Genomic DNA, 26,395 nt, shown 5'->3' on the forward strand with positions numbered 1-26,395 from the left:
CTAGGCTTTATGAAAGCAAAATACAGCGTCACCTCAAATCCTCATATGGAAACCACATCTGGAATTAAAAATCTTCACTCTAAAATTAATTTCCAAAAAATAAAATTTTTTTGACACTTAAAAAATCTTGTAGATGTGTGAACACGTATTTTTAGGGCTGCTAAATGGATGGTTTAGATGATTTGTTTCAACATTCACTTAATTTTAGAATTTGAAATCCTAATTTTCTTGCACAACTATAATATTCGATGATGGATTTAAAGGTTTTTCAGCACTTTGAACTGCAATTTTTGAAGAGATATGTGGTGAGGTTTTACTTAGTTTGATAGGGCTGCAGCCCTATCAAACGATATCCCCATGCAAACTCAATTCAATTCCCTTGCAAGTCTTCTACCTCTTAAGTCAAAGGACTTCGTTTTCAATTCCAGAAAAAAGAAACAATTCTAGAGAGAGAGAGAAGAGCTGCAATGGATGAGAAGTTCAAAATTCGCCATCATACCGTTGAAAATAAAATCGTGCTGAGCCATGACTTAATTCAAGCAGCTGAATGTCTAATACTGTGCTGTAATTCTACCTTTCATTTTTGGGGTGACTAATTGCAAAGCTTTCTCTCTCTAGCACTTTGGATTCTTGCTTTTCTCTCTCTAGTAAGTCTTTAGAATTGGTTGCAAACTTGCAATTGGGGAACATCTAGCCCCTCGTGTATTTGGATTTCAGAATTTGATGATGAATTGGATCGATAGAGCAGAATTTTGGCTTGGGTTTTGGAAAATTGTTGTAGAATTGTAGAAAAATATGAGAAGTGGGGGAGATCTGGCCTTCTCTGCACTCGGTTTAGTTGATGAGATCCAAGATTTGTTTGTAGTTGGGTTTTCAGAATCTGTTTTAAGAGCTTACCCTGGCATAACTTACTGGGTTGACCATGGGATTAGTTATTGTGATTTGAAGAGCAGTTATGGAGTCTATCTCTATGGTATGATTTTTAGTTAATCCATTTTTTGCCGACTTAAAACGGAGATTGAGGAGCTTCTTGTTTTTGATTGTTGAGAGTGAGGAGCATTTGAGGCAAGGATTTCGGACTCTCTGTCTATGTTTTGATGATATACATCTTTAAAAATTTGAAGAATTTGTTGAGAGAGTGTTCCGGAGTCGGAAAATTAAGGACTCCTTCCCCACTCATACTCTTAATGGTTTGGATCAATTTGTTAGTAGGAACCCTTCTTTTCTTCTGGTTTTTGAGTTAGCTGTAGAAAGAGAATTACGAGTTTTTGTTTCAGAGTTTTGAGATTAGTATATTTAGTTATACAACTTATTGATGTTGTTCTTGTAGTGGAATTATTTTTGATACTTCTCTGGTTTTACCTTTAACCCTCTCGGTTCATATAGTTTCTTTTCTTTCGTTGTAATATTCACAGGGAATTTAGTATTTTATTGACACATCGTTCTTTTAACATTCTGTACTCTATATCCTTTTTTCATGTCTCTTCTCTATGATTTCTCATAACATAAAAATTGCAGAAGTATCCAGTGATTGGGAACTTAATTTTAGTTTCACTTGGCTTAAGAATTCTTTGTGATTAACTCCACCTTTCTGCTGGTTCCTTATACTTGTTGCAATTTCACTGAGAAATGGGGATATTCTGATTAGACTTTTCCAAACCATTCCAATTTTTGGGGTCTGTTATGGCTTTTGTGGAACACAGTAAATGGATCATCTTTCTTTTTCTCGCCATGGCTGCGATCTCTTTTCAAGTTTCAAATGGTGACCCAAGAACAGGCATTGCAGCAATTATTTGTGGCACTGAAATGGCAGAGAATGGTGCAATTCTAGCTAAAACGTTTGTGCCTGGAATGGAGAATTTGAGTACCATGATTAACCAAGATGGTTTTGGAACTGCAGTTGTGGGGTCGGGTCCAAATGCCTTTTATGGATTGGCTCAGTGTATGAAAGACCTTAACTCCATCGATTGTAGGCTATGCTATTCTGAAATGAGATCTCTGCTTCCAACCTGTTACCCCAAAACCGGGGGTAGGATCTTCTTAGATGGGTGTTTTGCTAGATATGAGAACTACTCGTTCTTTGATCAAGCCATGGATAAATCAGATACTAAGGTTTGTTATACTGGTAGAAATAGCACAAGGCCTGAAGTTTTTCAAAATCTTGTTCGAGAGGTAGTTGGAAATGTGAGCTCAGAGGCTCAGAAAAGAAATGGGTCCAGCGTGAATTCGATTTCTGATTCAAATTTGGTGGTCTATGCTTTGGCTCAGTGTTGGGAAAGCATTAACACGAGCCTTTGTAAAAGCTGCCTCGAAGATGCAGCCATGGCTGTGGTCTCTTGCACCCCTGGGACTGAGGGACGTGCCCTTAATGCAGGGTGCTATCTGCGCTACTCTACGAGTCTCTTTTGGAATGTGTATGCCACAGATGTTCAGTCATCGGGTGTGCTCAAAAACTCTCTCTCTCTCTCTCTCTCTCTCTCTCTCTCTCTGGACAGCATGTAAGATTTACTGTTTGGTTTGGTTTATTTTTTCAGACAGTTGATATTGACTGTTATCCATTTCTGAATGCTATCGGTGGTAGTAGAATTCTTACAGTTTGATTACTAGATATAACATTTATGCCTGATTGAGACTTGTTTTGAAATACTGTAAATCCATTTTTGATTGATATGTAAGGGTTCCTGTAAACTAGTTTGTAATAGTTGAAGTTTCTCTCATTTCAAATAGCACAAAGCTAACTATATTTACAAAAAAAAAAAAAAAGAGCCCTTCTAGATGCATGTGTAGTGTGATTGTTTTCATATATGGGACTTGGAATCTATTGCTGGACCAATGTGTTTCTGAAGTTCTCTAACTGATCAGTGCTGGAGTTCTCTAAGTTTCTTGGAGTGACACTACACTTAAAAGCTATTTGGTTCTTATATTTCAAAACAATTTAAAATTGTTAACTGTAGTTATGTTAACTGTTTCTTGCTATGGTTATTACTTTTTCTCTCAGCTTTTTTTTCACTGTTTTGTGTTGAAACTGCAATATTTTCTGGTCTTTTCTTTGAAGATATCAGTCCAAATTTTCAGGGAAAAGCAAGACCTTCTGGATCATTTTGGCAGCTGTTCTCGCTGGTATTTTGCTGATATCAGGAATTCTGATTTGGAAGACTACAAATGTTTGTAGCAGATCGAAATCGAGAACTCTAAGAGGTAAGCGAAAGTTTCATGTAAAAAGCACAAAAAGAATGGATTAGAAACAGAAGGATTGTGCAATAAAATTGTGCATGGATGCCTTAATCTATATAAAATTGAATATTTAATTTCTTTAAAGAAAACAAAAATTTTACCCTCTGAAATTGATTCCAGAATTGTATGGGTCAGGATTATCTTCTTTTTCCGATTCCAGGCTCACTTTTAAGTACCGAGAACTTAAACATGCCACTGGAAATTTTGATAATGCAAATAAGCTTGGACAAGGAGGTTATGGTACTGTTTACAAGGTAACGACTACTTAATCATTGTGTTTCTTAATAGGAAATCTTACTGCATGTTCTCGTAAGTTTCTATTTTCCTTTTTTCTTGGACTTCTGTTAAGTTTGAGAAACTGAAAAGCTATTTTTTCCTCAGGGTGTACTTTCTGATGGGAGAGAAGTTGCTGTGAAGAGGCTGTTTCTCAATACGAGACAGTGGATTAATCAATTTTTCAATGAGGTGGATCTGACAAACAGGGTTCGGCATAAAAATTTAGTGAAGTTGTTGGGTTGCAGCATAGATGGTCCTGAGAGCCTTCTTGTTTATGAATTCTATGTCAACAAGAGTCTGGATAATTTCATATTTGGTATCCTCTTTTGCTTTATAATACCCATTTCGCTGCTATAATTACAATGATAGTAGTCTTTATATTTCAGCCACACACAGAGAGAGAGAGAGAGAGAGAGAGAGAGAGAGAGAGAGAGAGAGAGAGAGAGAGAGAGAGAGAGAGAGAGAGAGAGAGAGAGAGAGAGAGAGACCAATTCGAATAGTGCTTACCTGCAAGTAGTTGCAAGTATATGTTTGAGTCAGAGAAGTTGTGTGTGTACTCATTAATTTATATGAAGAACGAATCCTTGAGTCTGTCTACAAAAGGTTAAATTCCATAATCCATGTATAATATTCCTTGTAAAATTAGAATAATGCAATGAAACACAAGCATGACAATAATTACATCTAACATTGTAACAATACCTCTAAGACTAGTGCATTGGTGTTTATACTCATTAATTTATATGAGGAATGAATCCTATATATGCAACTCTCTGTCTACAAAAGGACAAATTCCATAATCCATGTATAATATTCCTTGTACAATTAGAATAATGCAAAGAAACACAAGTATGACAATAATTACATTTAACATTGCAACAATACCGCTAAGACTAGTGCATCAGTACTGAGAGCGTCAATTTGCTCCCTAAGCTGCCCTTTAGTAACAATGATTGAGGACTGAGGGAAAAAATATCCTCTTAAGGGGTAATATATGGAATAGAAAGGAGGGTTACCAGCTATTCTCACAAATCCTGAAGCTGGTCTACAAACTGTTTCATGCTGTATGAGAGAATGGCATGGGTCCTAGGGCGCCTATAAAATAAATTTTCACACAAGTCTCTCTAATCGGCTTTTTACTTTCTTCAGAAGGTGCGTTGAAAATAATCATTACATAAATTTCCTTATCAAGTCCAATTTAATAGGGCTCTACCTGGGATGAGTATGTATGTAGTCTTCAAAATACTATCAAAAAGTCAAGACGTGGAGCATGTCTGTATCAGTGAATAATAGGAGGATATTTCTTGATGCCTGTTTTCAACTAAAATTCTTCTCTAAGCCATATTGTCGATTCACGAAACTTTCATGCTACTTTACTTCTTGATTGTGGATTGTCCAGATGCCTTTTCATCTTCCTGTGTAATCTACAAGATATTTCTGGATGAAGATAACGTGACTTAAATAAGCAAGAGAATATAATATTTACATGAGGTGAGGAGTGGTAGGGTAGTTGCTAGAGAAGGGGTCTTGGATTAGATCTAGAACGTTTCAGCTTCTCTATATTTCTTCTCTATTAAGCCCTTCAATGATAAGAGTGAAAGGAACCATTCTTGCACCCTCTTGTTCGAATGAAAAACTCGTGCCAAATCATTAAACATTCAGTGAAAGCCTGAGAAGATACTCGCTGCTCCACCCAACAAAACCAAGTTTTGGAAGGATGCCGGAAATAAAATTTCATGAAAATCTATCATATGGACTACTTAGGTTAATCGTGGTTAGCAGGTCCTTCTATTGCAATGGATATTGTTCATGAGCTCATTACCATCTAAATCATTGTTGTTAATGGAGTTCCCTACAATGGATACTACTTGGGAAGGGTTGACTAGCTTAGGTAAGACAAGTTCAAATCTATTCCGAGGAATTTTCATAATAAATTGTAAAAAACATTGCAAATGTTCATAGGACTATAATGGAAAGTACGTGCGAATTGTATGCCTTTTTGGAGGAGCTAAAGAAAACTATGATTAATGGTTCTTAGAAGTTTACCCATGATGATGAAGTCCACACAATCTGCTGACATTGTGCCCACCATATACTAACACCTCTAGTTAAGGAGGCTGCGAAACCATCCAGACCGAGGGCTTCCTTGATCTTCCAATTGGAAAAAATTGAGTTTTTCCTTTATAATCCTCGTCAAGAATTTATTGTCCTCAATGTAGAGTTCCTCAACGTACAATACCTCAACGTAGAATACATCAGCTAAGTTTGGGATTCATAGTGAGTTCCTTTTTGCTGTGAGTTGGCCTTTGTAGTGAGGTTTGCTTGCTATCTCTTTCTACACTGTATTTTTCTGCCCATCTTTCAGTGAACATAAATCCATATAATGTTTTTGTCCCCATCATCCTCCTCAAAATTTCCCCTATCTTGAATTTGGCTTACTCCTTCACTCTTTCTTAATTTCCTTGCATTTATATATGGAAGGATCATAGTTCAAAGAGGAGTTCCAGCCTGTGTAGCTTGCCCCTTGATTGATGTATTTAATGTACTACATATCAAGAAACCTTAGTTTTCCACTAACTGAACTCCTCCCTAGACGTGTTCAAAATTTTTATCACCCCATATCAGTCATTCAATATTTCTTTCACTATCAGGTGCTCATTCATGTTACCTGAAACTTGAAAGGCATCAGGCCCATTCTTCTGATTTTCTTTAGAGTGATTGGAGAGGGTATTTGCTGCATAGTGCATATATCCCTAGGCAAAACCATGTCTTTCTGTCATCCATCTCAATGAGCTTCTCTCTTTGTTCTATCATGTAGAGAAGTTCCAATGTAGACCTTGAGCTATTTCTTAAGGACGGAGACAATAATCCATGTCTGATTAAAAGAATCCAATTCTCCTACCCAAAGTTTGCCTAGTCCATTACGACGTGTCCATACAAGTTTGTACCTTCCTATGAATTTAAAAATAAAATTTATGTATCCCTATATGAAATCACTATGTAACTTTTCAATTATAAATTAGCTTAAGACAATAGAACATTTGGATTGAAATCAAAGTCACACATGTTGAAATCATTTACACAAGTGCCAAATTGTTTGGATATGTGTATCTTACAAAGTGCCTTCAAAATGGACAAATGTCCGGTTTATCCATTCTATGAACTCGTGTTCCCACATAGCAGATATGCCGTGTCTGTGGATCCAAAAAATTAAAGTTTCTAGACACTTTCATCGACATGGATTTTTTGTGTCCGTCGATGTGTGGTAGTGTGTTGCCTTGTGGGATTCTCCTAAACATATTCGACATGCATGTTGTTATTAGATAGCCCTCGAGGGATCTCACACGATATGTAATTAAAGTATAAGGGTTATAAACCATAGTTATATCACCAGTTGTTTGGTCTTGGTGGTTCAAGCGCCATTTGTATCCCCCAGTAAGTCTTGGAGTTTTTCATGTCTCTCCACCTATATGGACGTTCCCCGATCTCATGGCTCTGCTGCCTGTGACGCTACATTTCCAAGAAGGTTTGCAATGACTTCCCTAGCTGCTGGACCCTGTAATTCATCATACAGACCTGGAACTCTCACCCAATTTGGGGTTTCTATTTGCTCATTTCTTGTTCTCAGCTTCCACTGTTCAAGCACCAAGCATCTACTGGCTGTGGGAAACAAGGCCTTGTCCCACAGCCGACTCATATCCCATGGAATATTTTACTTCTGTCTGGTCCTTTCGGAAGGACCTCAAAGTATCTCTTGGTGCTCCATCTCCTGGCCAGACTTGACTTCATCAAGGGCCAACATGGCCTTTGGCCTTAGAGAATGGGGACCAGTTATAGCCTCATATGCTTACCCATGTTATTAGATGTGGTATGCGGATGCCTTGTGGTACAGAGTCCAAGTTACTGTGTGGCTGGATGTGGGCACATCAGTTGTGCGCAATAATTATAAGAAAATTACAAAGATTATAAAAATATAAAAAATACTCAATTATGAGATTATAAAGTAGTAGGCATGCGAAATTTAGTGTGCTGCCTTGGTCCCTGAGAAATATAAACATTTACTGCATAGTGCTCACAAATTAACATCATTTCATTAGCATGCAAAATAACTTGATCTAATCCATTCACTGTGTCGAATAAAAAACATCTGATAGCAAGCAGCTAAGCAAGCAAGCCTGATATGATACTAATAATGGTATCTGCAAAGTGTACATTTTTTTTTTGGGTAACTAGCTGCAAAATGAACATTTCCCAAACGAATTTCAGTTTCCATATGATTGAAGTTGAATCCCCATATAACCAAAATAATTGGCTCTAAAGGGCTATTATTTGTTTTGGGGGTTGTGGGTTATATAACCCCCTCAAACCTTTTTCCTGTTCTTGGAGAAAATGATGATAACAGCCTTGTCGTGAGCCATTTTCCCATACACAAGTGGGATCTATTGATCATGTGGCATGATGCGACTGCATAAGTTAAACCACATCTGCAGGGCCTATGTGGTGTATGTGCCTCCTAGGCATGCTCATCAGGTAAACCTGTCTAGGTAGCCAATGTATTGAGGTGGCTGCATAATGCGTTATGACCACATTTGATAACCATGATCCTTACATCGTATCTCAAGGTCCTCTCGCTTTGAATCCTGGTGTTATATTTGTCATTTGTGAGGCTGGTTTTAGTATTTTATTATTGCTATCATATTTAGCTCAACACCTCTTTATTTATATGTTGGCTGTATACAATGAATGTTTCAAGTTAAACTTATATGATGTCAAATAGCTTATAAAAACTAGTTTGAGAGTGTCTAATGTTTGGTTTGTGCTTTTCTTGCAGATTCTAATCAAGCTAAGCTGCTGGATTGGCATAAAAGATTTGATATTATATTAGGTGTTGCTGAAGGCCTGTCCTATCTTCATGAGGAGTCGGAAATCCGGATCATCCACAGGGATATCAAGGCTAGTAATATCCTCTTGGATGATAAATTAAAGGCCAAAATAACAGATTTTGGGCTTGCAAGATCTTTTGCAGAGGATCAAACCCATCTTAGCACTGGAATCGCAGGGACATTGTACAAACCCTAACCCTTTATCTCATTTCAAATGAAATTCCTTCTTCAGACTTTTTCATTATTGAATCTGGGTTTTCTGTATTGTGTTCTTTTAATACTGAAATCTTCTGATTTCCATTGCCATTTCTATTTTTCATTATTGAATCTGGGTTGTGTGTACACTCTGCTTTTAATACTCAAATCCTCTGATTTTCAGAGCCATTTCTATATTTCCTCCAGGTAAATTTGAATATGAATACTTTAGTGCCTGTTCTAACTTAAGGAGCTTGATTTAGGGGTTATCTGGCTCCTGAATATATAGTCCATGGACAGCTTACTGAGAAAGCAGATGTATACAGCTTTGGAGTTCTTATTCTTGAAATTATAACCGGTGAGCGTTGCAATGTTGGAATTGGAGCACAACCTGGCAAATTTTTCCTCGCTAAGGTACCTAACGATCCTATGTCACAAAGTTCAACAAATTTTTTTTTTGAACTGAGTGTAGTCAATTGCATACAACCACCTAATTTGAAATATGGCGGACAAGAATGATTGTGACCTCCATATAATAATGATAAACGATCTCTTTGTATACTTTTTCATAAAGGGATTGTGTACTAGGAGACCTTTTCTATTTGTTACTTTTCCATAGATGAAATATAATACAAACATTTCCTAAACATGAGAATTGTAAACGTTTTTCCATAAAGGGATTGAGCTTCTCTATTTGTTACTTTTCCATAAAATGAAATATAATACAAACATTTCCTAAACATGAGAATTATAATCCTTGTCTTTGAATTTTCTTTGTGCTTTTATCCAGATATGGAATCACTATAAAGCCAACAAAGTTGAGGGAATAATAGATGACAACATATACAATGAGTGCTTCCGGGATGAGATCTTGCATGTGGTGCAAGTGAGTCTTTTGTGCACACAGGCCACCCCAAGCTTGCGACCGCCTATGCCAAGGATTGTAGAGTTACTGAGAAGTACTGATGCGCATGAGCTTGTTCCTACCGATCCCCCCTATTTAGATGTTCTAAACGAACATTTGAGAGGAGAAACTGAAGTCTCGGATCGTTTATCTGTCCCTTGTGCTATGAATTTTTCAGTGTCATCTGCTTCCTCAAGTGGGATAAAAGGCAGATGAAGGATGAGAAATAACCACCTTGTTTTTCTCATTTGGGAATTATTGAGCCACAAATCATGATTTTCAGGTCCTTTATCTTGTTGGTGAGAGGGTCTTTTGTATCTGAGGTTCCACAATGAGGTCCTGAAAGCCCGATCAGGATGGCCGTCCCCTCCTTTATTGTTTTCAGCATGTCACTCCATTCAGGAAATGTGCACATGAGATGTTGCTCTAGTGAATGTCCTTATGTAACCGGTCACAGTTTTATCAAATTTTCAGGTTTTTATACCTAATTTAGGGTTAATGTGATTTGTTAGAATCTCTTGAAAATGCTCCAAGCTCTTGAAACACTCCATGCAGTCATGCAGCGTTTTTGGAGTTGGCCGACGCTCGGTTTCGGCCTTGTCGAGTACTAGCAAGTACCTTGATACAAAATAAAGGGGGGCTGTGCCTCATATTTCATCTCCATCTAAAATGTGGGCACTATCCCCCTTTCATCTATCTTTCTCTTTACTCCGTTACTCTCTCTCTCTCAAAAAGGGTCATTTTCGCCCCCATTTTCATTCCTCTCTCTGAAGGGGTGATTTTTGCCCCCGTTTTTCATTCCACACTCTCTCCCTTTCATTTTTTTCCTCTTTTTCACTCTCCTCTCCCGGAAAGGGGGGGCAAAAGTTTGCCCCTTTTATTATCTCTCTTTAAAAGGGGTGGAAGTCCACCCCCTTTTCATTTCTCTCTACAAATTTATATGTTGAGAGAGAGGGAGAGGGATGCGGCCAAAAGCCCCTCTCTGCCCAGTGCCTCTCTCTCACGTTGGCAAAGCCCATCTTTTTTCTTTAGTGTGTTTATTTATTTATTTACTTATTTATAGGACGAATCCACTTACTAACTTAGCTCTGTTTATTTATTTATTTATTTATTTACTTATTTATAGGACGAATCCACTTACTAACTTAGCTCGAGCCATAGCTGAATCATCCGCCCGAGCAGAGTCCAAAAAACACTTGCTTCTTTACCTTCCCATTGTTAAAGCATTCCCCAACTTGATTAAACTATAGCTTGAGTAGACGGGCGGCTTCTGATAGTAAAATTACTGAAATTACATCGTTTTAATAACCAAGGATGAGATCATGGATGGTGGAAAAGCCGGTGGTGGTACACTTGATCAGACACCATGCCACAATTACAGCAAGCAAAGGTAAAATAAAAAATATAATTTGGCCTGATGCCCTTCTTCTCAATCAATATGTTTGTGCGCACTCAGTTTGTCTGAGCCATACCGACATGAAAAAGCCCTACATGTAGGGTTGTCAACTGGGCCGAGCCAGGGCCAGGTTAAATAAAATCATCGGAAAAAAAATAAAAAATAAAGGGCCGGCAGGGCCAAACTAGATCGTCCCTGGCCCAGGCCTGAGGGCCACATTTTGTGTCCTAGATCCTAGATTGTCCCTGCCCCAGGCCTGATGGCTACATTTTGTGTCCTAGATCCTAGGTTTTAGGACAAGGCTGACCGAGCCGTGCCCAAGCCATCTGGCCCATTGCCACCCCTAATGAACCTTCTCGATCGTCTTTCTTCTTGTTCGGCATCTTTAATATTTTGGTTTTATGTGTCCTCTATACCATCTTCTTCTTTCATTCTTTTTTTTTTTTTTTTTCGGTCTCTTGTTTTCTTCTTCCTTTTCATTATTATTATCATTCGAATGGTTAAGAATTTTTTTCATTAAAAATAGCTTCCAAAGTACAGCCCGTTTGGATACAAGGAAATTAAGAATTTTAGATATTTGAAATCCAAAGAAATCTATGGATTTTCAATATCAAGGATTTTTGTCATGGATTTATCAAAGCTCTTGTTTGGATAAACTATACAAAATTCATGGATTCCTTGCAATCACTTCCATGTCCATTGTTTGGTAACAAAACTTGATACAATTTCTCTCTCTAAAATTTGATATATTTTCTCTCTCTAAAATTTAAAATTTTAGATATTTTCTCTTTCTAAAACTTAAATTTTGAGATAGTTTCTCTCTAAAGTTTTTTGAGATAGTTTCTCTCTTTAAAAATTTCATGTACTTTCTCTATCTAAATTTTGATATAGTTTATCTCTCCAAAATTTTAAAATGCTTCTGTCTCTAAAACATAAATTTTGTGATAGTTTCTCTCTTCATAAATTTTAGATATAATTTCTATCTCTAAAAATTTTTAAGTAGTTTCTCTCTCTAAAAATTGATATAATTTTTATTTTAAAATTTTAATATATTTTCTCTTTCTAAAATTCCAAATTCGAAATTGTTTCTCTGAAATTCAAAATTTATGATAGCTTTTCTCTCTAAAAACCAAGATATTTCTCTCTCTAATTTTTTTGGCAGTTTCTCTTTCTAGAATTTGTAATAATTTATTTCTAAAAGTTTGAGAATATTTCTCTCTCTACAATTTTAAGAATACTCTCTCCCTCTAAAACTCAAGATTTGATATACTTTCTCTCTTTAAAATTTAAAATATGAGATTGTTTCTCTCTCTAAAAGTTTTGAAATAGTTTCTCTCTCTAAAAGTTTTGAAATAGTTTCTCTCTCTAAAAGTTTTGAAATAGTTTCTCCCTCTAAAAATTTACATATATTTTCTCTCTCTAAAATATGATAGTTTATATCTAAAACTTAAAATTTGAGATATTTTTCTCTCTAAAATTTTTACATAGTTTATCTCTCTGAAAAAAATTGGTACTTTTGCTGTCTAAAATTTTATCATACTTTCTCTCTCTAAAAGTTAAATTTTGAGATAGTTTCTCTCTCTAAAATTTTGAGATAGTTAATCTCTTTAAAAAAATTGATACGTTTTTTCTCTAAAATTTTAACATACTTTCTCTTTGTAAAATTTTAACAGACTCTCTCTCTAAAAGTTAAAATTTGAGATAGTTTCTCTCGCTAAAATTTTGAGATAGTCCATCTTGTTAAAAAAATTTGGTATTTTCTCTCCCTAGAATGTTAACCTACTTTCTCTCTCTTAAAATTTTAACGTACTTTCTTTCTCTAAAATTTTATCATACTTTTTCTCTCTAGAAGTTAAAATTTGAGATAGTTTCTCTCTCTAAAAATTTTGAGATAGTTTCTCTCTTTAAAAAATTTAAGTACTTTCTCTCTCTAAAATTTTCTTACCTACAAAATGCTCCTTATGTTTCGGGTTGGAAATGAAAGCATAGAAAAGTATGTCTTATTTCCATGATTTTGATTTTCTTGATTTTAAGTATCCTAGTCATTAAGCAATCTAAACGGTGGATTTTAGCAAAATCCAAGATATTAGGAATCCATGTACCGAAACAGACCCTAAGATTCATGTACAAAATCCCTTCCTAAGCCCAATCCAAGTTTTAAACCTTGCTTCCAATTATTCATGCCATAAACATAAATGCCTCTGAACAAAAAAAAAAATTCTCCCTGGTGATTTTGTATTACCATACCAATAACATCGGCCATAAAGTGGGCATCTTACCAACCCTATGATAGTGCCTTGGGTACGGTGCTGAATCCTAATTACAGCGGATATAATCTAATAAAGTTAGTGTTGCAACCGGGCCAGGCCAAAGTGCAGTAACGCCCGGAAATGCTCAGGCCATGCATGGTAAAGCTCGACCTGGCCCGAAGCCGGGCCCAATCCATTAGAATGGTAAACCCTAAAGAAAGTGAAGGTTCTTTCACAGATACTAATTGATTATTTTCTTTTTCAGTATGGCACTATTGCCCTAGTCTTTTCTTTTTTTCTTTTTTCCTTTTTTTTTTCTTTTTTTTTTCATAAATTAGGTTTCTTATAAGGATGTGGTTTATATAGAGCCGAGGCTGTAAACAATCAAAGTAGAGCCCACCTTCAAATAGTCTCAATAAATGCGGTTTTAATATTGGAAATCTTTGTGATAGCCTTAAATATATCTCCATTTTTAATTATAAAATTTAAAGCTTGAAAAATAGTTTAGATCGAGTAGATATATGAAAACTTGAAAATTTTTAAAAATTAACGGTCAGAAAATACGTTACAAGATGCACTATTTTTAAAACTTAAAATTCATTTTTTCTCATGTCAATGCATCTTGATGTCAAAATGATCAATTTGAGCATTAAAACAATATCTTCTAGTAAAATTTTTGTGGTAGGCTTTAATTTGATTGTTTAAAGCCTCGGCACTATATAAACTTTTTCTTCTTATAAAGCATTTTTGAGAACTAAGGACAAATTTTGGCCACTTGGCCGGAGTTAACCCAGAAATGGAGAAGAAATGAAATGACCCTCACATCTCCTAATCAACCTCAGCATTTATTTTTCCTTTTTCTGTCCCAACTATTCATTATTGGGCCACCAATTTTTTCCTCTCCTACTATTGTCATTTTGCACTCTGGACCATCCCCTTGTCTAATTTTTAATGTCTTGGAGATAAATGAGCCATTAATTATTCCCCTCTTTTTTTTTCTTCATTCCCCACAACACCCCAAGCCAAGATAAGTCCAACCTTCACTGTTTTTTCTCTCTAATGGCTTCCTAGGCTAGCATGAATATAAGACCAAATTGGTGATTGGTCACAAAGTTGGAAGAAATATTTTTTGAACTTTGAGTTTTGTCAATGGCATAATTGTAGCCACCCAACATATAATGAACAAGATTAAATGTTATTACACCAACGGTAAATGGACTCATTACATATTTTCCTTAATTAAATATAAAATCTATCACATGTACTATTTTTCTGAAGTGAAACCTTACATAAAAACTTCTTCCTCTTCATTAATACATAATTAACAAATGCTACTCTAAATAGTACAACAAGAACTCCATACGTCGAAGCATTTATGGAAATGTCCTTACTAATTATTCTTCAAATCAAAATTTGAGGAAATGATGATCTTTTGGATAATTGAGTATTGCACGTGTAAGCTATTAACCCGATGGGTTGAATTTTGACAAATAAAGTAAAAAATATATATAACAAGCAATAAACAAAAAAAATAAAATAGAAAAGAAACTTTGAGCACCTTAGGTTAACCGTGTATCCACCTAATTTAGAATCATGCGTTTAGTCACCAACCTAATCCCGTATAGTGGGTGGCAAATTACTATGAGCCAAAGGCCGTTGGAATGCACCTAAATAAACAGATTTTGTGAGTGAAAAGTAGAAATATACTTAATATCTACACTTCTTCTTTTTAGTTGATTCCTTTACAACTGCATTTCCCTTATGATAGAACCAAGATATTAGCTGCCGATCCACCTACTCTCTAGGGGTGGCAACAGTCCTGATGGCCCGGCCCGGTACAAAAAAAAGGAAAAAAAGTTGGGTTTGAACCATATGAAGGCCGAGCTAGGGCTAGGCAACCACGAACCCCGGTCCTCTTTTTCATTGTGTTTTCTTTTATTTCTTTTTTTTTTATTTGGCCAAATCAGGGTGACGGGCCGGGCTAGATCTAGGCTGGCCCAGCCTGTTGCCAGTACCACTGCTCTTCCTCCCAAACACAAGTTTTTCTCTATGGAATTCCATGGACTCTCTCACAAACCCAAACCCATATTTCTGTTAGGACTTTCTAGAGATGGCAATTGGCCGGGTTGACTGGGCTAGATCAAAAAAGCCCGCACCCAAGCCACTAAATTTGGCCTAAGGTCCGAAATCTAGGTCTAATGTCTAGGCGGCGATAGGGCAAGGGGCAGCGCCACCTTTTCTCTTGGTTTAGCCTGTCCCAGTCCCGCCTTTTCTTTATTTTTCAATGAATTTAGGAAAGTAATATTCATATCCACTAGTCCGACCAGCCTCAACTCCTTTCATAGGGTCAGCCCAGGCCAGCAAGGCTAGATATAACCTTGGGCACCTTTTAGCCGGTCGGGTAGGGCCTAGTCATGCCTTGTAGAGTCCAGGGCTAAGTTCAGGCTAGCTTGGCCCAACCCAGCAGGACTTCCATGGACTCTCACACTCTCTATTCAAAGGAACAATTTGCATGCATTGCACTCTTTTTTTTTTTTTTTTGGGTCCAATTACGATGAAGTTATTAAGAACTTTAGCATGGATAATGGTTGAGCCCCAAAGTTAGGCTTTCTCTTTCATTGTCCATAAATTAATCTTCGTTAGGCAATGTTTTTAGAGGAAAGGACAAGAGTAGGTTGAGTTGGCTAACTAACAAGAAATAAATTAGTCCAGCAACTTCATCGCCCAATTCAACATTCTTCCTTTTCAACAAGTCTCATAAATTTATTCATCTCTTGTACCACCTCATTTCATTCTTGAAACTCCATTATTCAAGGGATAAGCTACCAATTATTCCCTCCCATTCACCTTCTTTTTGTTGTTTTCCTTCATGTCCTAGACTTACCTAGAAAATATCGAGGCAAGACTAAATTGGTTTTTGCTCAATAATTTAAAAATATTTTAGCAGATTTGTATTTCTAAACTCTCCTAAATTGTTTGCTGATTCATGTATTAGGAAGGAGGACGATCAAGCACACTTTGAAGTATTATTAAGAGGGTTTGTATGACGTTCCTGGACCCTTTCCATAGAAGAACAAATAATCAAATTTGAAGAAACTGACAGTCAGCCTCTTTCTATTCATCGATTTGATTCAAAAGGGCAGATCTTGCATCATGATATATCATGTCCTTCCATAGATTACCATCCCAAGCTCGAATGAGAAAAAGAGGAGGGTTGTGTTAGGTTGGCAGCCTGCGGATCAGTTTTTATCACATCCCTATCGTAAATCCTGATCTTAAGTTATATGTTCATGCTAAGGTATTCCCCATAAGTCAGATTGAGGGAGTGGCCCTGATAGAGTGGAATTGTCGAACAAGATTCTTATAGCACATCGTAAATAGTTAGGATAAGGCTAATATAATAAGGGTACGATTTGTATAGAGCCGATGCTCTAAAATCAAAGTAAAGCGCACCTGCAAATAGTGTCGAAAAATGTGGTTTTAATACTGAAAATATTTACAATAGCCTTAAAATATATTTCATCTTTAATTATAGATCGATCAGATCTATAAAATCTTGAAAATCTCGAAAATTTACTGTCCAAAAATGCATTACAAGATGCACTATTTCCATAACTTGAAATCCATTTTTTTCTCATGTCCATGCATCATAATGTTGTGATGATCAATTTGAGGATATTTGGGCATCAAAACGACCTCTTCTAGTAAAATATTTGAGGTGGGCTCTAATTTGATTGTTTAGAGCTTCGGCTCTATATAAAGTTTTTCCATATAATAATGATGACTTGTTTATATGCATTTTATTTAGAGTAGTTTTTAGAGGAGAGTCCTGAATAATCACATCTCTCACACACACACATTGTAAACTTCGACATGATAGGAATGGAATCTAAGATTCACTTTATGGATCCCCATCATCTCGACCACCTCCAATTCACATCTTTCTTTGTCGATATTTCATTATCACGCTCTAATTCTTTCCCAATTTTTGTGACCCCCATTAATTTGGACAAAAAAAACTAACCAATATGAAATTTGACAAAAAAAACTAATCAATATGAATTTGTGGTCCACAACCTTTCTTATTGTGTCTTTCCTTTTGTTAACTACATCTTGGAGTCTTTGGACAATTATTAGTTGATTACCCTCATAACTAAATATTTTCTTTGGTCTTGGGGTTATGCTACAAATCCCCCTTATTTTTAGCATGGGGTTTAGGTGTATCTTCAAGTGTAGCCCCCTTTTAAAATCTCTAAGATCGATTTTGGATCTAAAATTTAATAGCCCAATAATTGTGTCACCAAAATTATGAATATGAAAACTAAATTATAAATATTACAATGTAAGTTTACGCTTGATACATTCATTCTTATTCTTTATAATTTCCTTTTAAAATCAAAATCCACTTTTTTTAGATTATGATCATAGTGGTTGATATTATAAACCATGATCATGGTTTATTGGAAGGGAATGCATTTGAATAGAAACACGCTAAAGTTTTTTCTTTATTTTTAGGTGCCTTTTATTTCAAATCTTGATGAGCAGGAAGAGGAAAAAGTTGGTGGGTTTCATGGCAATGAGAATAATGATAGAACTTGAGAAATCTTATATGTAAAGGGATATTTATCAAAATACCCATAAGAGGTGACTTAATCAATATTTTACCCACTTACAACTATTCCAAGTCACTATCATGTATCTTTGATAGGTATTTGAAAGTTAAATCACTAACATGCATCTTTGATAGGTATTTGAAAGTTAAATCAAAATATGCTGAAAAATGTTAAATAGTTCATCTCTTATTAGTATTAAAATAAATTTTTGTTAAGCAAATATTATATGTTATTGGGAGTGGACTCAAGGCACATGTAATCAGTAGGTACCATAATATGACATCTTGAGTTCTATTTTTAAAATGGGTAAGAAGCCCCAGAAAAAAAAAAAAAAAAAAAAAAAAAAATCAAATCATAATATTCCATTATGGAAGTCATGTTCTTTGAAAAAATATTAGGTCTATGCAATTAACACGCCAAATTTGGCCATTCTAACCCCCTATCCTTTGTGCTGTTTTTAGCCCATGTTAAAGTCTGCCCTACTACAAGTACTATACTATTCATGTGGTACGCATGGTTCTTCATCATAGCTATTGCCATATACGAACCCTTACTATTGGCCCATTAGGTAAAGCACTGGTTCTTCTTCACAGCTTAATGGTGGATGATCCAAGTAATTTACAATCCAAAATCAGAATACTACATGTATTACATATATAATTTGTCAACTACGAAGACTATCTACAAGAATGGCCTCAAGGCCAAAAGTGTCAGAATGGTGAATGCTACAATATCACGTCTTGTGTTCCATCTCTACTAAGGATAAGTAGATGCTACAATATCACGTCTTGTGTTCCATCTCTACTAAGGATAAGTAGACCCTTCCCCTACTGATCTATAAAAAAAAATAGACTATGAGTCCTATCCATGCATAGGACTTAGGACTGGCAATGAGCCACTGGGCCTTGCCTGGCCTAGCCCTAAAAAACTATGTCCTGAGCTGCAAAATGTGTGTTCACCCCATATATCTATGTTGAATCATGAGATCGTCAATATGAATAAGCTAAAATAAAAAGAAAGACGAAAGGGGAAATTATAGACACCCCCACCCCAATACTTTATGAAGGGGACCAAAAAACCCAATACTATTCACTTTTTCATTCAGCCCCATGTAAGAAAGCAGGCTTTTTACGCTGAAAATACCTCTATATATTTAAGATAGTTTCTCTCTAAAGTAAAATTTGAAATTTTAGAGAGAAAAAATCTCCTAAAACTCTTGGAGAGAAATTTTCTCAAATTTCATATATTTAGAGAGAGAGAAACTATCTCAATTTTTAAGAGAGAGATACCATCTCAAATTAAAGTTTTAAAGAGAGAAATCATCTCAAAATTTTGAGAGAAAAAACTATGTCAAATTTCAAGCTTTTAGACAAAAAAACTCAAAAAATTGCGAAGCCTCGAGAAAGATGGTTGGTTCATACATAGGCGTATTTTTGTCCTAAAAACTTACTTTCTTATGTAGAGGTGCATACAAAAATAATGGTTTAAAATACATTGGGGTTGGGCATGTCTAAAAAATAAGGGCAAGGGTTATCTATACTTCTTACTAAAAACAAAAATTTTAGGGGGGTACAAGGCGGTACTGGTTCCTTCTCCATATCAATGCAATCCCTAGATATTATCAGCCTGGATCGGCGATCCCCAATCTAGATCGTCTAGGTTTTGAAAACATCGTTACTATAAATTATGACAAATATAACATCAGAAATATTAAGTAATTTTGAAAAAGTTTAGGCCAATGGAGTTATGGTAATTGCTCACATAGATCCAATTTTTTGCTAAAAAATTTTGTTTGATCATAATTGGCAAAAAAAAAAAAAACTCAATTAATAGGATATGGATAAAAAATTTGATCTCCACATGAAGACTAGAAAGGCAGGCACAAAGAAAACCTAAAAAAAATGATTCCTCCTATTGATTTGATATGCTGTTTGAAATTCATTCTCTTTTCGTGTGATTAAAGCCCGAACTTAAGTGGGGGGACATAAGAGACACAAAAGCTAGAGAGAGAGAGAGAGAGAGAGAGAGGTTTTTCTCTTTTAAATTTTGATGTGGAGAGGCTCTTTTGTCTGCATTTTATTGTGTTCTTGTTACCAGGAATCCGACCTCCTGTGATAAACGAGATTCCATATTCACCACCTAACCAAAAGAATAAATCACCAAACCAAATACTTAAACAGTTAGCACCTCAATCATTATGTTATAATTTTTTTAATAAATGAATTTAGTAAAAGAAGGAAATATATTTTTTGAATTGGGTTGCCATGAAAAAGACTCCAAGGACAGGAATCCTAACTTTTGCTTCTAGAACCAAAAAGTATGTGTATGGGTGAACTGATTATGGACCTTTTGGTTTAATACCTCTTTTAATTAATGATTTTCACATCATTAAGAAGATTATGGCTTTGTGCTTTGGATAGTGAGTGAGGGTCAACTTTAATCTCCCTGGAGAAAGCAAAGCTTAAAAATGTTTGACATAATTTAAGATTTGTTTAAAACCCATTAAGATTTGTTCAAAACCCATTACCATGCACTTCATCTCTCTCTCTGTCCAAAGAGTCTTTCATGTCATTCTCATTTATGATTGTTTCCATTAATTCATGCTGTACTCACTTTGAGCATGTGTGTCCCATTGCAATGTTCCTTTGGTTGCATTTCCTTGGGGCAAAGGTCATTGGGACCATTAAATGGTCAATTCGTTTAAGCTTCTGATAAAGATCTCCCATAAAAATCTCATACACCAAGCAAAAAGAATCCTAGGCCCACTTCTCTTTGTTTATTAATACAAGTGGGATCTCTCCCTTTTCCCAACTTTTTGTTCTTCCTACAACATGCCTTATACACATACAAAGTCCCCCCCCCCCTCCCTCCAGATCTTATCTCCTAACACTTCCCCATTTCATATGCTACTCAACCTAAAAAGAATTCCAAAATATTCTCATTCAATTCCTGCAATCTTTAACAACCCATTACCTCTCTCTCTCTCTCTCTCTCCCACTGTAACACTCAAAAAGGTTTGCAACTTTTCAAGTTATTAAAGAGATATGGGTTATGTCACTACAGTATCTTTTTGTTTCACAACCAACATGGACCCCTATGTAACCTCTCCTTACTGTTTCTCTATTAATACTCAAAGCTCTGTTTTTCCCTCCATGGCTTCTTTAGCCCAGTAATTTGATCCTTAAACATGGAAATGACTGGTTCATTGGCCATGGGTAGGGAGAGGCAGTCTCATTTGTTGCTCTTTCTATTTCTAGTCGCCGCACTCTTTACTCCTGTATTTGGAGATCTCTCAGAGGACTCTGTTTGGCTTCTTTGGATCAAATCAGAGTTGAATGATCCTCAAGGAGTGCTCGAGGATTGGTCAATGAAAGCTGACACTTGTAGCTGGAATGGACTCACTTGCTCTATAGATAAAACCCAAATTCTGGGTTTTAATTTATCTGGCTCAGAGCTCTCTGGTTCGTTGTCCGCCAAATTCTCGCTCTTCACTTCCATTGAGTTTCTTGACTTGTCGTCAAATTCATTAACAGGTTCTATCCCTCCAGAGCTTGGAAAGTTAACAAATCTTAGAGAATTTCTGCTTTACTCCAATTTCCTTTCTGGTTTGATTCCTCCTGAAATTGGACTGCTACACAAGTTGCAGGTACTGAGACTGGGTGATAATCTGCTTTCGGGACCCATTCCAAATCAGCTCTGTAACTGTACTGAGCTAACAGTTTTGGGTCTTGCTTCTCTCGAACTCAGTGGAAGTATTCCTAGAGATATTGGCAAACTGAAGCTCTTGAAGAGCTTGAACGTACAGAGGAACAATATCAGTGGAGAAATACCAAAAGAGGTTGGAAGTTGCAGAGAGCTTCAAGCTTTATCAATAGCCAACAATGGCCTAGAAGGAAGAATTCCACCAGATATAGGTAACTTGAGTGATTTAGAGATTCTAAATTTGGCTAATAATAGCCTTTCCGGTTCGATACCTGAAGTCCTTGGTGGCCTATTCAATCTGAAGCACTTGAATTTGCTTGGAAACAGATTAACAGGTGAAATTCCAACTGAGCTGAATCAAATTAAGCTGCTCGAGATACTCGATTTATCAAGGAATAATTTTTCGGGACCCATTAAAATCTTCCCAAATGTGCTCGAGAGACTCCAATACCTTGTTCTTTCAAGCAATTCATTAACTGGGGATATTCCTGGAAATTTGTGCTCAAGTAATTCAGCATTGGAGAACCTCTTTTTATCACAAAACAAGCTTTCTGGTGAGATCCCACCTGGTTTGGCAAACTGTTGTTATCTTCAGCACTTGGATCTCTCAGAAAATGATTTATCAGGTGAAATCCCATCCCATATTTCCAGTTTAAATTTTCTTTCTGATGTTTTTCTCCAGAACAACAGATTCAGTGGAGTTATACCTTCTGAGATTGGAACTTTAAGAAATTTAGAGACCTTTTATCTCTTTGGCAACCATCTTACTGGAACAATCCCCATAGAGATCGGAAGATTACAGAAGCTGACTGAGTTATCTCTCTCTGAAAACCAGTTATCCGGGCAGATACCCATCGAACTAACAAACTGCTCAAGCTTGTCCGGGATTGATTTCTTTGGTAACCATTTCTCTGGACCCATACCAAGAACCATTGGAAAGCTTAAGAATCTTGTCTTCCTTAACATTAGACAAAATGAGTTAGAAGGCTCCATTCCTTCGAGCTTGGGCTTCTGCAAAAAGCTTCAAACTTTGGCTTTATCAGATAATAGGCTCACTGGAAAACTACCGCCAACTTTCAGGTTTCTTAGAGAGTTGCAGGTTCTCTCTCTCTATAACAACTCTCTAGAAGGCCCAATCCCAAGAAGCCTCTTCTTTCTTAAGAATCTGAACATTATCAACCTTTCCAATAATAAGTTAAGTGGAAGTATGCTTCCTCTTTGTGGTTCTTCCTCTCTCATAAAACTAGACCTCACAAATAATAGATTCATGGGGGCAATTCCTCCATTAGTAGGGAACTCGGTCAATCTTATTCGTCTCAGATTGGGATTGAATAATTTTAGTGAAGGAATACCTCCTGAATTAGGTCAGCTCACAAGGCTCACTCTTTTAGACCTGTCTTTTAACAGTTTAACTGGTGAATTGCCTCGAGATCTATCGGGCTGTAAAAAACTAGGGCATCTTAATCTAAACAATAACAAATTTTATGGGAAAATTCCATTTTGGGTAGGCTCCATTTCTTCTCTTGGAGAGCTGGACCTCTCTTTCAACAAATTTTTGGGGCAAATTCCATCAGAGCTGGGAAATTGTTCAGATCTTCTTAAGCTTTCACTCCAAGCCAATAACCTTTCTGGTGAAATCCCACCTGAATTGGGTAGAATAGCTTCACTGAATGTCCTTAATCTACAGAACAACAAACTCTCAGGTCCCATCCCATCCTCAATTCAGTACTGTAAAAAGCTTTATGAACTGAGACTATCTGAGAATTTGTTAACTGGGTCTGTTCCAAAGGAGATTGGCAAGCTCACTGATTTGCAAATAATGCTAGATTTGAGCAAAAACTCACTAACAGGTGAGATTCCCCCCTCTCTAGGAAATTTGATAAAGCTTGAGGGTCTAAACTTATCTTGTAATGGTCTCCATGGCGCAGTTCCATCGGAACTAAGTGGATTAACCAGCTTAAACTCGCTCAACGTATCAAATAACCATCTCGAAGGGATGCTACCTAGAGGATTTTCAAAGTGGTCAGAGAAGTCTTTTGCAGGCAATTCTGGTCTTTGTGGAGCTCCCCTGGTTAAATGCTTGGAGATATTGGGTAGCCAGAAAGATCGGCTTTCAAAAATGGCAGAAGCTGGAATAACCGCAGGAATTGTGTTTCTCACGACGATTATTTGCTCGATAATTTTGTGGCTTATATTCAGGATGTGTTATGAACTGAGGAGGAATGCAGTTTCAAGCCTGGATTATCAGGTGAGCTCTGAGTTCTATGAAGAGAAGTTTTATGAGGGCAACAAGAAGAGAGCTGTTGGTGGTTACTTAAAGGTGCAATCATTGGATATGGTTTCTTCGCCGCCACCAGAGGGTAAGAAGCCATGAGAACCATGCAAATTCAGGTGTAATTTGAATGTGGGTGGAGTGAAAAAAAAAAAAAAAAGAAGGATTGTAACATGATATTCATTTACATCTCTTTCACTCTCTCCATCTCTCTCTTCTAAGTGAAACTGACAGTCTTGTACATAAGTTGTCATGGAGGCTCGGAATGCAATACCATTCCATCTCTATCTAAAGTTTTTAAAGCATCAGACTCGGCTAGTAACTCGAGTTCTGCTGGACTAGGCCAAGTAGTGCACAAGGCCGAGATGGCCGTAAACTCAGAAAAATTCACAAAAAATGTTTAAAATAAAACAGAAATTGTAAAAGGGAAACAAAACCAAAGACAACAAATAAGGTCCAAAAAATTTAAAAAATATATATATAATATTGATGTAGAAAAAATTGATATATGGCTCGAGACGTTTTAGAAAAAGGCAAAAAAAAAAAAGAGCAAACCATAAAAATAGGAAATATGCATAAGAACTCACAAATCATTATAAGAGACATCTGATTAGGTAAACAATTTTTATACATTGATACTACATTTTTAATTATTTCTTATATTTTTATTTTTTTCAATTGCCCAAGTTGCATTAAGTACTCGGCTGTGTTTGAGTAACATGGTCAAGACGCAGTAGACTCTGCCGAGTTTTCAATGACTGTATCTATCTTTGCTTGCAGAATACAAGTTTTGGCAAGAAGAGTTAAGTTATGGTATCCAGTGTACCATAACCTAACTCCTCTTCCCAAAACTTGTATTACCATCCATTAAGATGATGGAGAGATAGTGGGATCCGCTACAATCACGCTTTACCCATTGGATGTTGCATATGAATGCCTTTCCACTTAAGAAAAATATACACTTCTTCCTCAGGGTAAAAGAGATCTACTTTAAAATCACCAAATATCGGTAATAATAATAATAATAATAAATAAATATATAAATAGAAAAAAAAAAAAGGTAGCAGGAGGGTTTTAGCACTTGATTTTTGCTTGCTTCTCTGGGTGATAAATCTAAAATAAATAAAAAAAGGCCCCTTTTACTGTCGCTCATGTGAAATAATCCACGTAGTAATAAAACACATGAAAAATAAAAAACAAGTTCATATAAGACCTCTACCTTGTACTATTGAAGTAAGGTACACCTCATAAAAACCATCGAGAAAAATTACTCTAAGTGTTGAAAAATCCTCAATTTGTAACGTAAACATATAGAAAAACACAACTTTGAAGTACTAAAATACAACATCTTGTAATACATTATCTAGATATTCTATTTTCAAGATATTTAAGGGTCTATGGATGTCTTCAAACTACACTTTTTGGAGCTTTAATTTTGAAAGGAAAATTGTTTCATGTTGGCTGGACCGCATTTCTACATATGTGGTCTAGAAAGTATAAAGAATCCATCTTAAAGATGGGTGTTCCATCTAAAACAATGGAAACTAACTGTCCAAATATTTTCTTACTAAGATTATTATTTCTAGTTTTTAAAACTTATTTATTTTTTCATATTCATGATCTCCATGTTAGAGATTACATGTCCTTAAAAATTAAATCTTAAAATCCATATCAAAATAGATTTATCAAGAGGCCCACATTTCTACATATGCGGGCTTGGCCATATAGAAACCGGGTCTTTTTTATAATGAGCTGTTAAAATAGAATTTCAGACCATCCAAGGATTTCCAGCACCTAAATTGCATCTATCCATAGAAGTTGGCGTATCAATATAGTATAATCTAGTGGTCAGGGAGCATAGTTGGAGAAAAGAGCAGTTCATAGTCTTCAATGGCTAATGTGTATATTACAGGGCGATTTATACTCTCCACTTTTTGCCATTAGTATTACCATCTTCTTCTTCTTGTCCTTTTGTTGGTAAGAAGCTGATGAAGATAGCAGAATCATTTAATAGCTTGATAAAGATGGGATGTGAATCTCTCTAGGGTTTTGAGGATAAAGGTTCAAGAAGACTGAAATTGGATTTGATTTTAGTTCTAGGATTTATCTCTCTTGATATTGAATAGTGAGGGGAAATTGTAGGAGCCTCTCAGCAATATCATGTGGAGTCACATTGAAACATGTGCAACCGCCCATCTCTCCTAGTGGCTATGCCTCTCCTTCTAAATAGCCTAGTTTTTATCTCCATCTCTTCATGCCTCTAAGTTGTCTTTGTAAGTAGAATCATGCACGGGTAGTTTTAGTAATTTAGTTAAGGGGTTGTTTGGATACTTGAAAATACATTTCCAGAGATATTTTTCAATAAAGATGGCATATTTTTGGCGTTTGGATCGAAACTTTGGGACTAAAAAGTATTTCCGCCTATAGTTGTTTTCCTCATTTTAGGTCAAAAATAAAGAAATCAGTATCATCGTCTTTACCCTCCAAAATTGATTTCTAGCCGGATGTCCTTGTTACGGAGACGTCCACTTTATGAAATACAATGAATTCTACAAAAATACCCTCAAGAATTAAAGAGAGAAACTATCTCAAATTTTATGCTATAGGAAGAGAAAGTGTCGTAAAATTTTAGAGAGAGAAACTATTTCTAATTTTAGAGAGGGAAACGATT

The 26,395-nt window shown here is 36.1% G+C and overlaps 2 protein-coding genes across 5 annotated transcripts; both read left to right on the forward strand.

The window, feature by feature from the left end:
- The first annotated feature begins 466 nt into the window (after positions 1-466).
- On the forward strand, positions 467-10,017 carry LOC18430819 (cysteine-rich receptor-like protein kinase 2). Of its 3 annotated transcripts, none has more exons than XR_016052216.1 (7): positions 467-2,440; positions 3,076-3,198; positions 3,395-3,488; positions 3,616-3,826; positions 8,342-8,576; positions 8,852-9,002; positions 9,379-10,017. XR_016052216.1 is itself a non-coding variant. In XM_088862173.1 (7 exons), exons 1-7 carry the CDS (start codon positions 2,255-2,257, stop codon positions 9,706-9,708), a joined length of 1,413 nt encoding a protein of 470 aa, XP_088718299.1. In that variant the 5' UTR covers positions 467-2,254; the 3' UTR covers positions 9,709-10,017. The 3 variants fall into 3 exon arrangements, 2 of the variants coding, with proteins under 2 accessions (XP_088718299.1, XP_006841023.3); XM_088862173.1 differs by having other exon boundaries at positions 467-2,498; positions 3,370-3,488; XM_006840960.4 differs by having other exon boundaries at positions 3,370-3,488.
- A 10,548-nt stretch (positions 10,018-20,565) lies between these two features.
- Positions 20,566-23,931, forward strand: LOC18430820 (uncharacterized). 2 transcript variants are annotated; one of them, XM_088862172.1, is made up of 2 exons: positions 20,626-22,078; positions 23,381-23,931. In XM_088862172.1, exons 1-2 carry the CDS (start codon positions 20,938-20,940, stop codon positions 23,824-23,826), a joined length of 1,587 nt encoding a protein of 528 aa, XP_088718298.1. In that variant the 5' UTR covers positions 20,626-20,937; the 3' UTR covers positions 23,827-23,931. The 2 variants fall into 2 exon arrangements, with proteins under 2 accessions (XP_006841024.1, XP_088718298.1); XM_006840961.4 differs by having other exon boundaries at positions 20,566-23,931.
- The last annotated feature ends 2,464 nt before the right edge of the window (positions 23,932-26,395 follow it).

This window comes from Amborella trichopoda, chromosome 3 (genome assembly GCF_054954075.1).
Source record: "Amborella trichopoda isolate Santa Cruz 75 chromosome 3, AtrichopodaSantaCruz75HAP2 v2.0, whole genome shotgun sequence".
Taxonomy (NCBI): Eukaryota; Viridiplantae; Streptophyta; class Magnoliopsida; order Amborellales; family Amborellaceae; genus Amborella; species Amborella trichopoda.

Excerpts from the sequence above, each read along its gene's own strand:
- LOC18430819 (XM_006840960.4), top strand. The coding sequence starts at position 1,684 with ATGGCTTTTGTGGAACACAGTAAATGGATCATCTTTCTTTTTCTCGCC. Across the intron at positions 3,199-3,369 it reads GAAATCGAGAACTCTAAGAG|GATTATCTTCTTTTTCCGAT; the intron begins GTAAGCGAAAGT and ends TGTATGGGTCAG. Across the intron at positions 8,577-8,851 it reads ACTGGAATCGCAGGGACATT|GGGTTATCTGGCTCCTGAAT; the intron begins GTACAAACCCTA and ends AGCTTGATTTAG.
- LOC18430820 (XM_006840961.4), top strand. The coding sequence starts at position 20,938 with ATGGAAATGACTGGTTCATTGGCCATGGGTAGGGAGAGGCAGTCTCAT.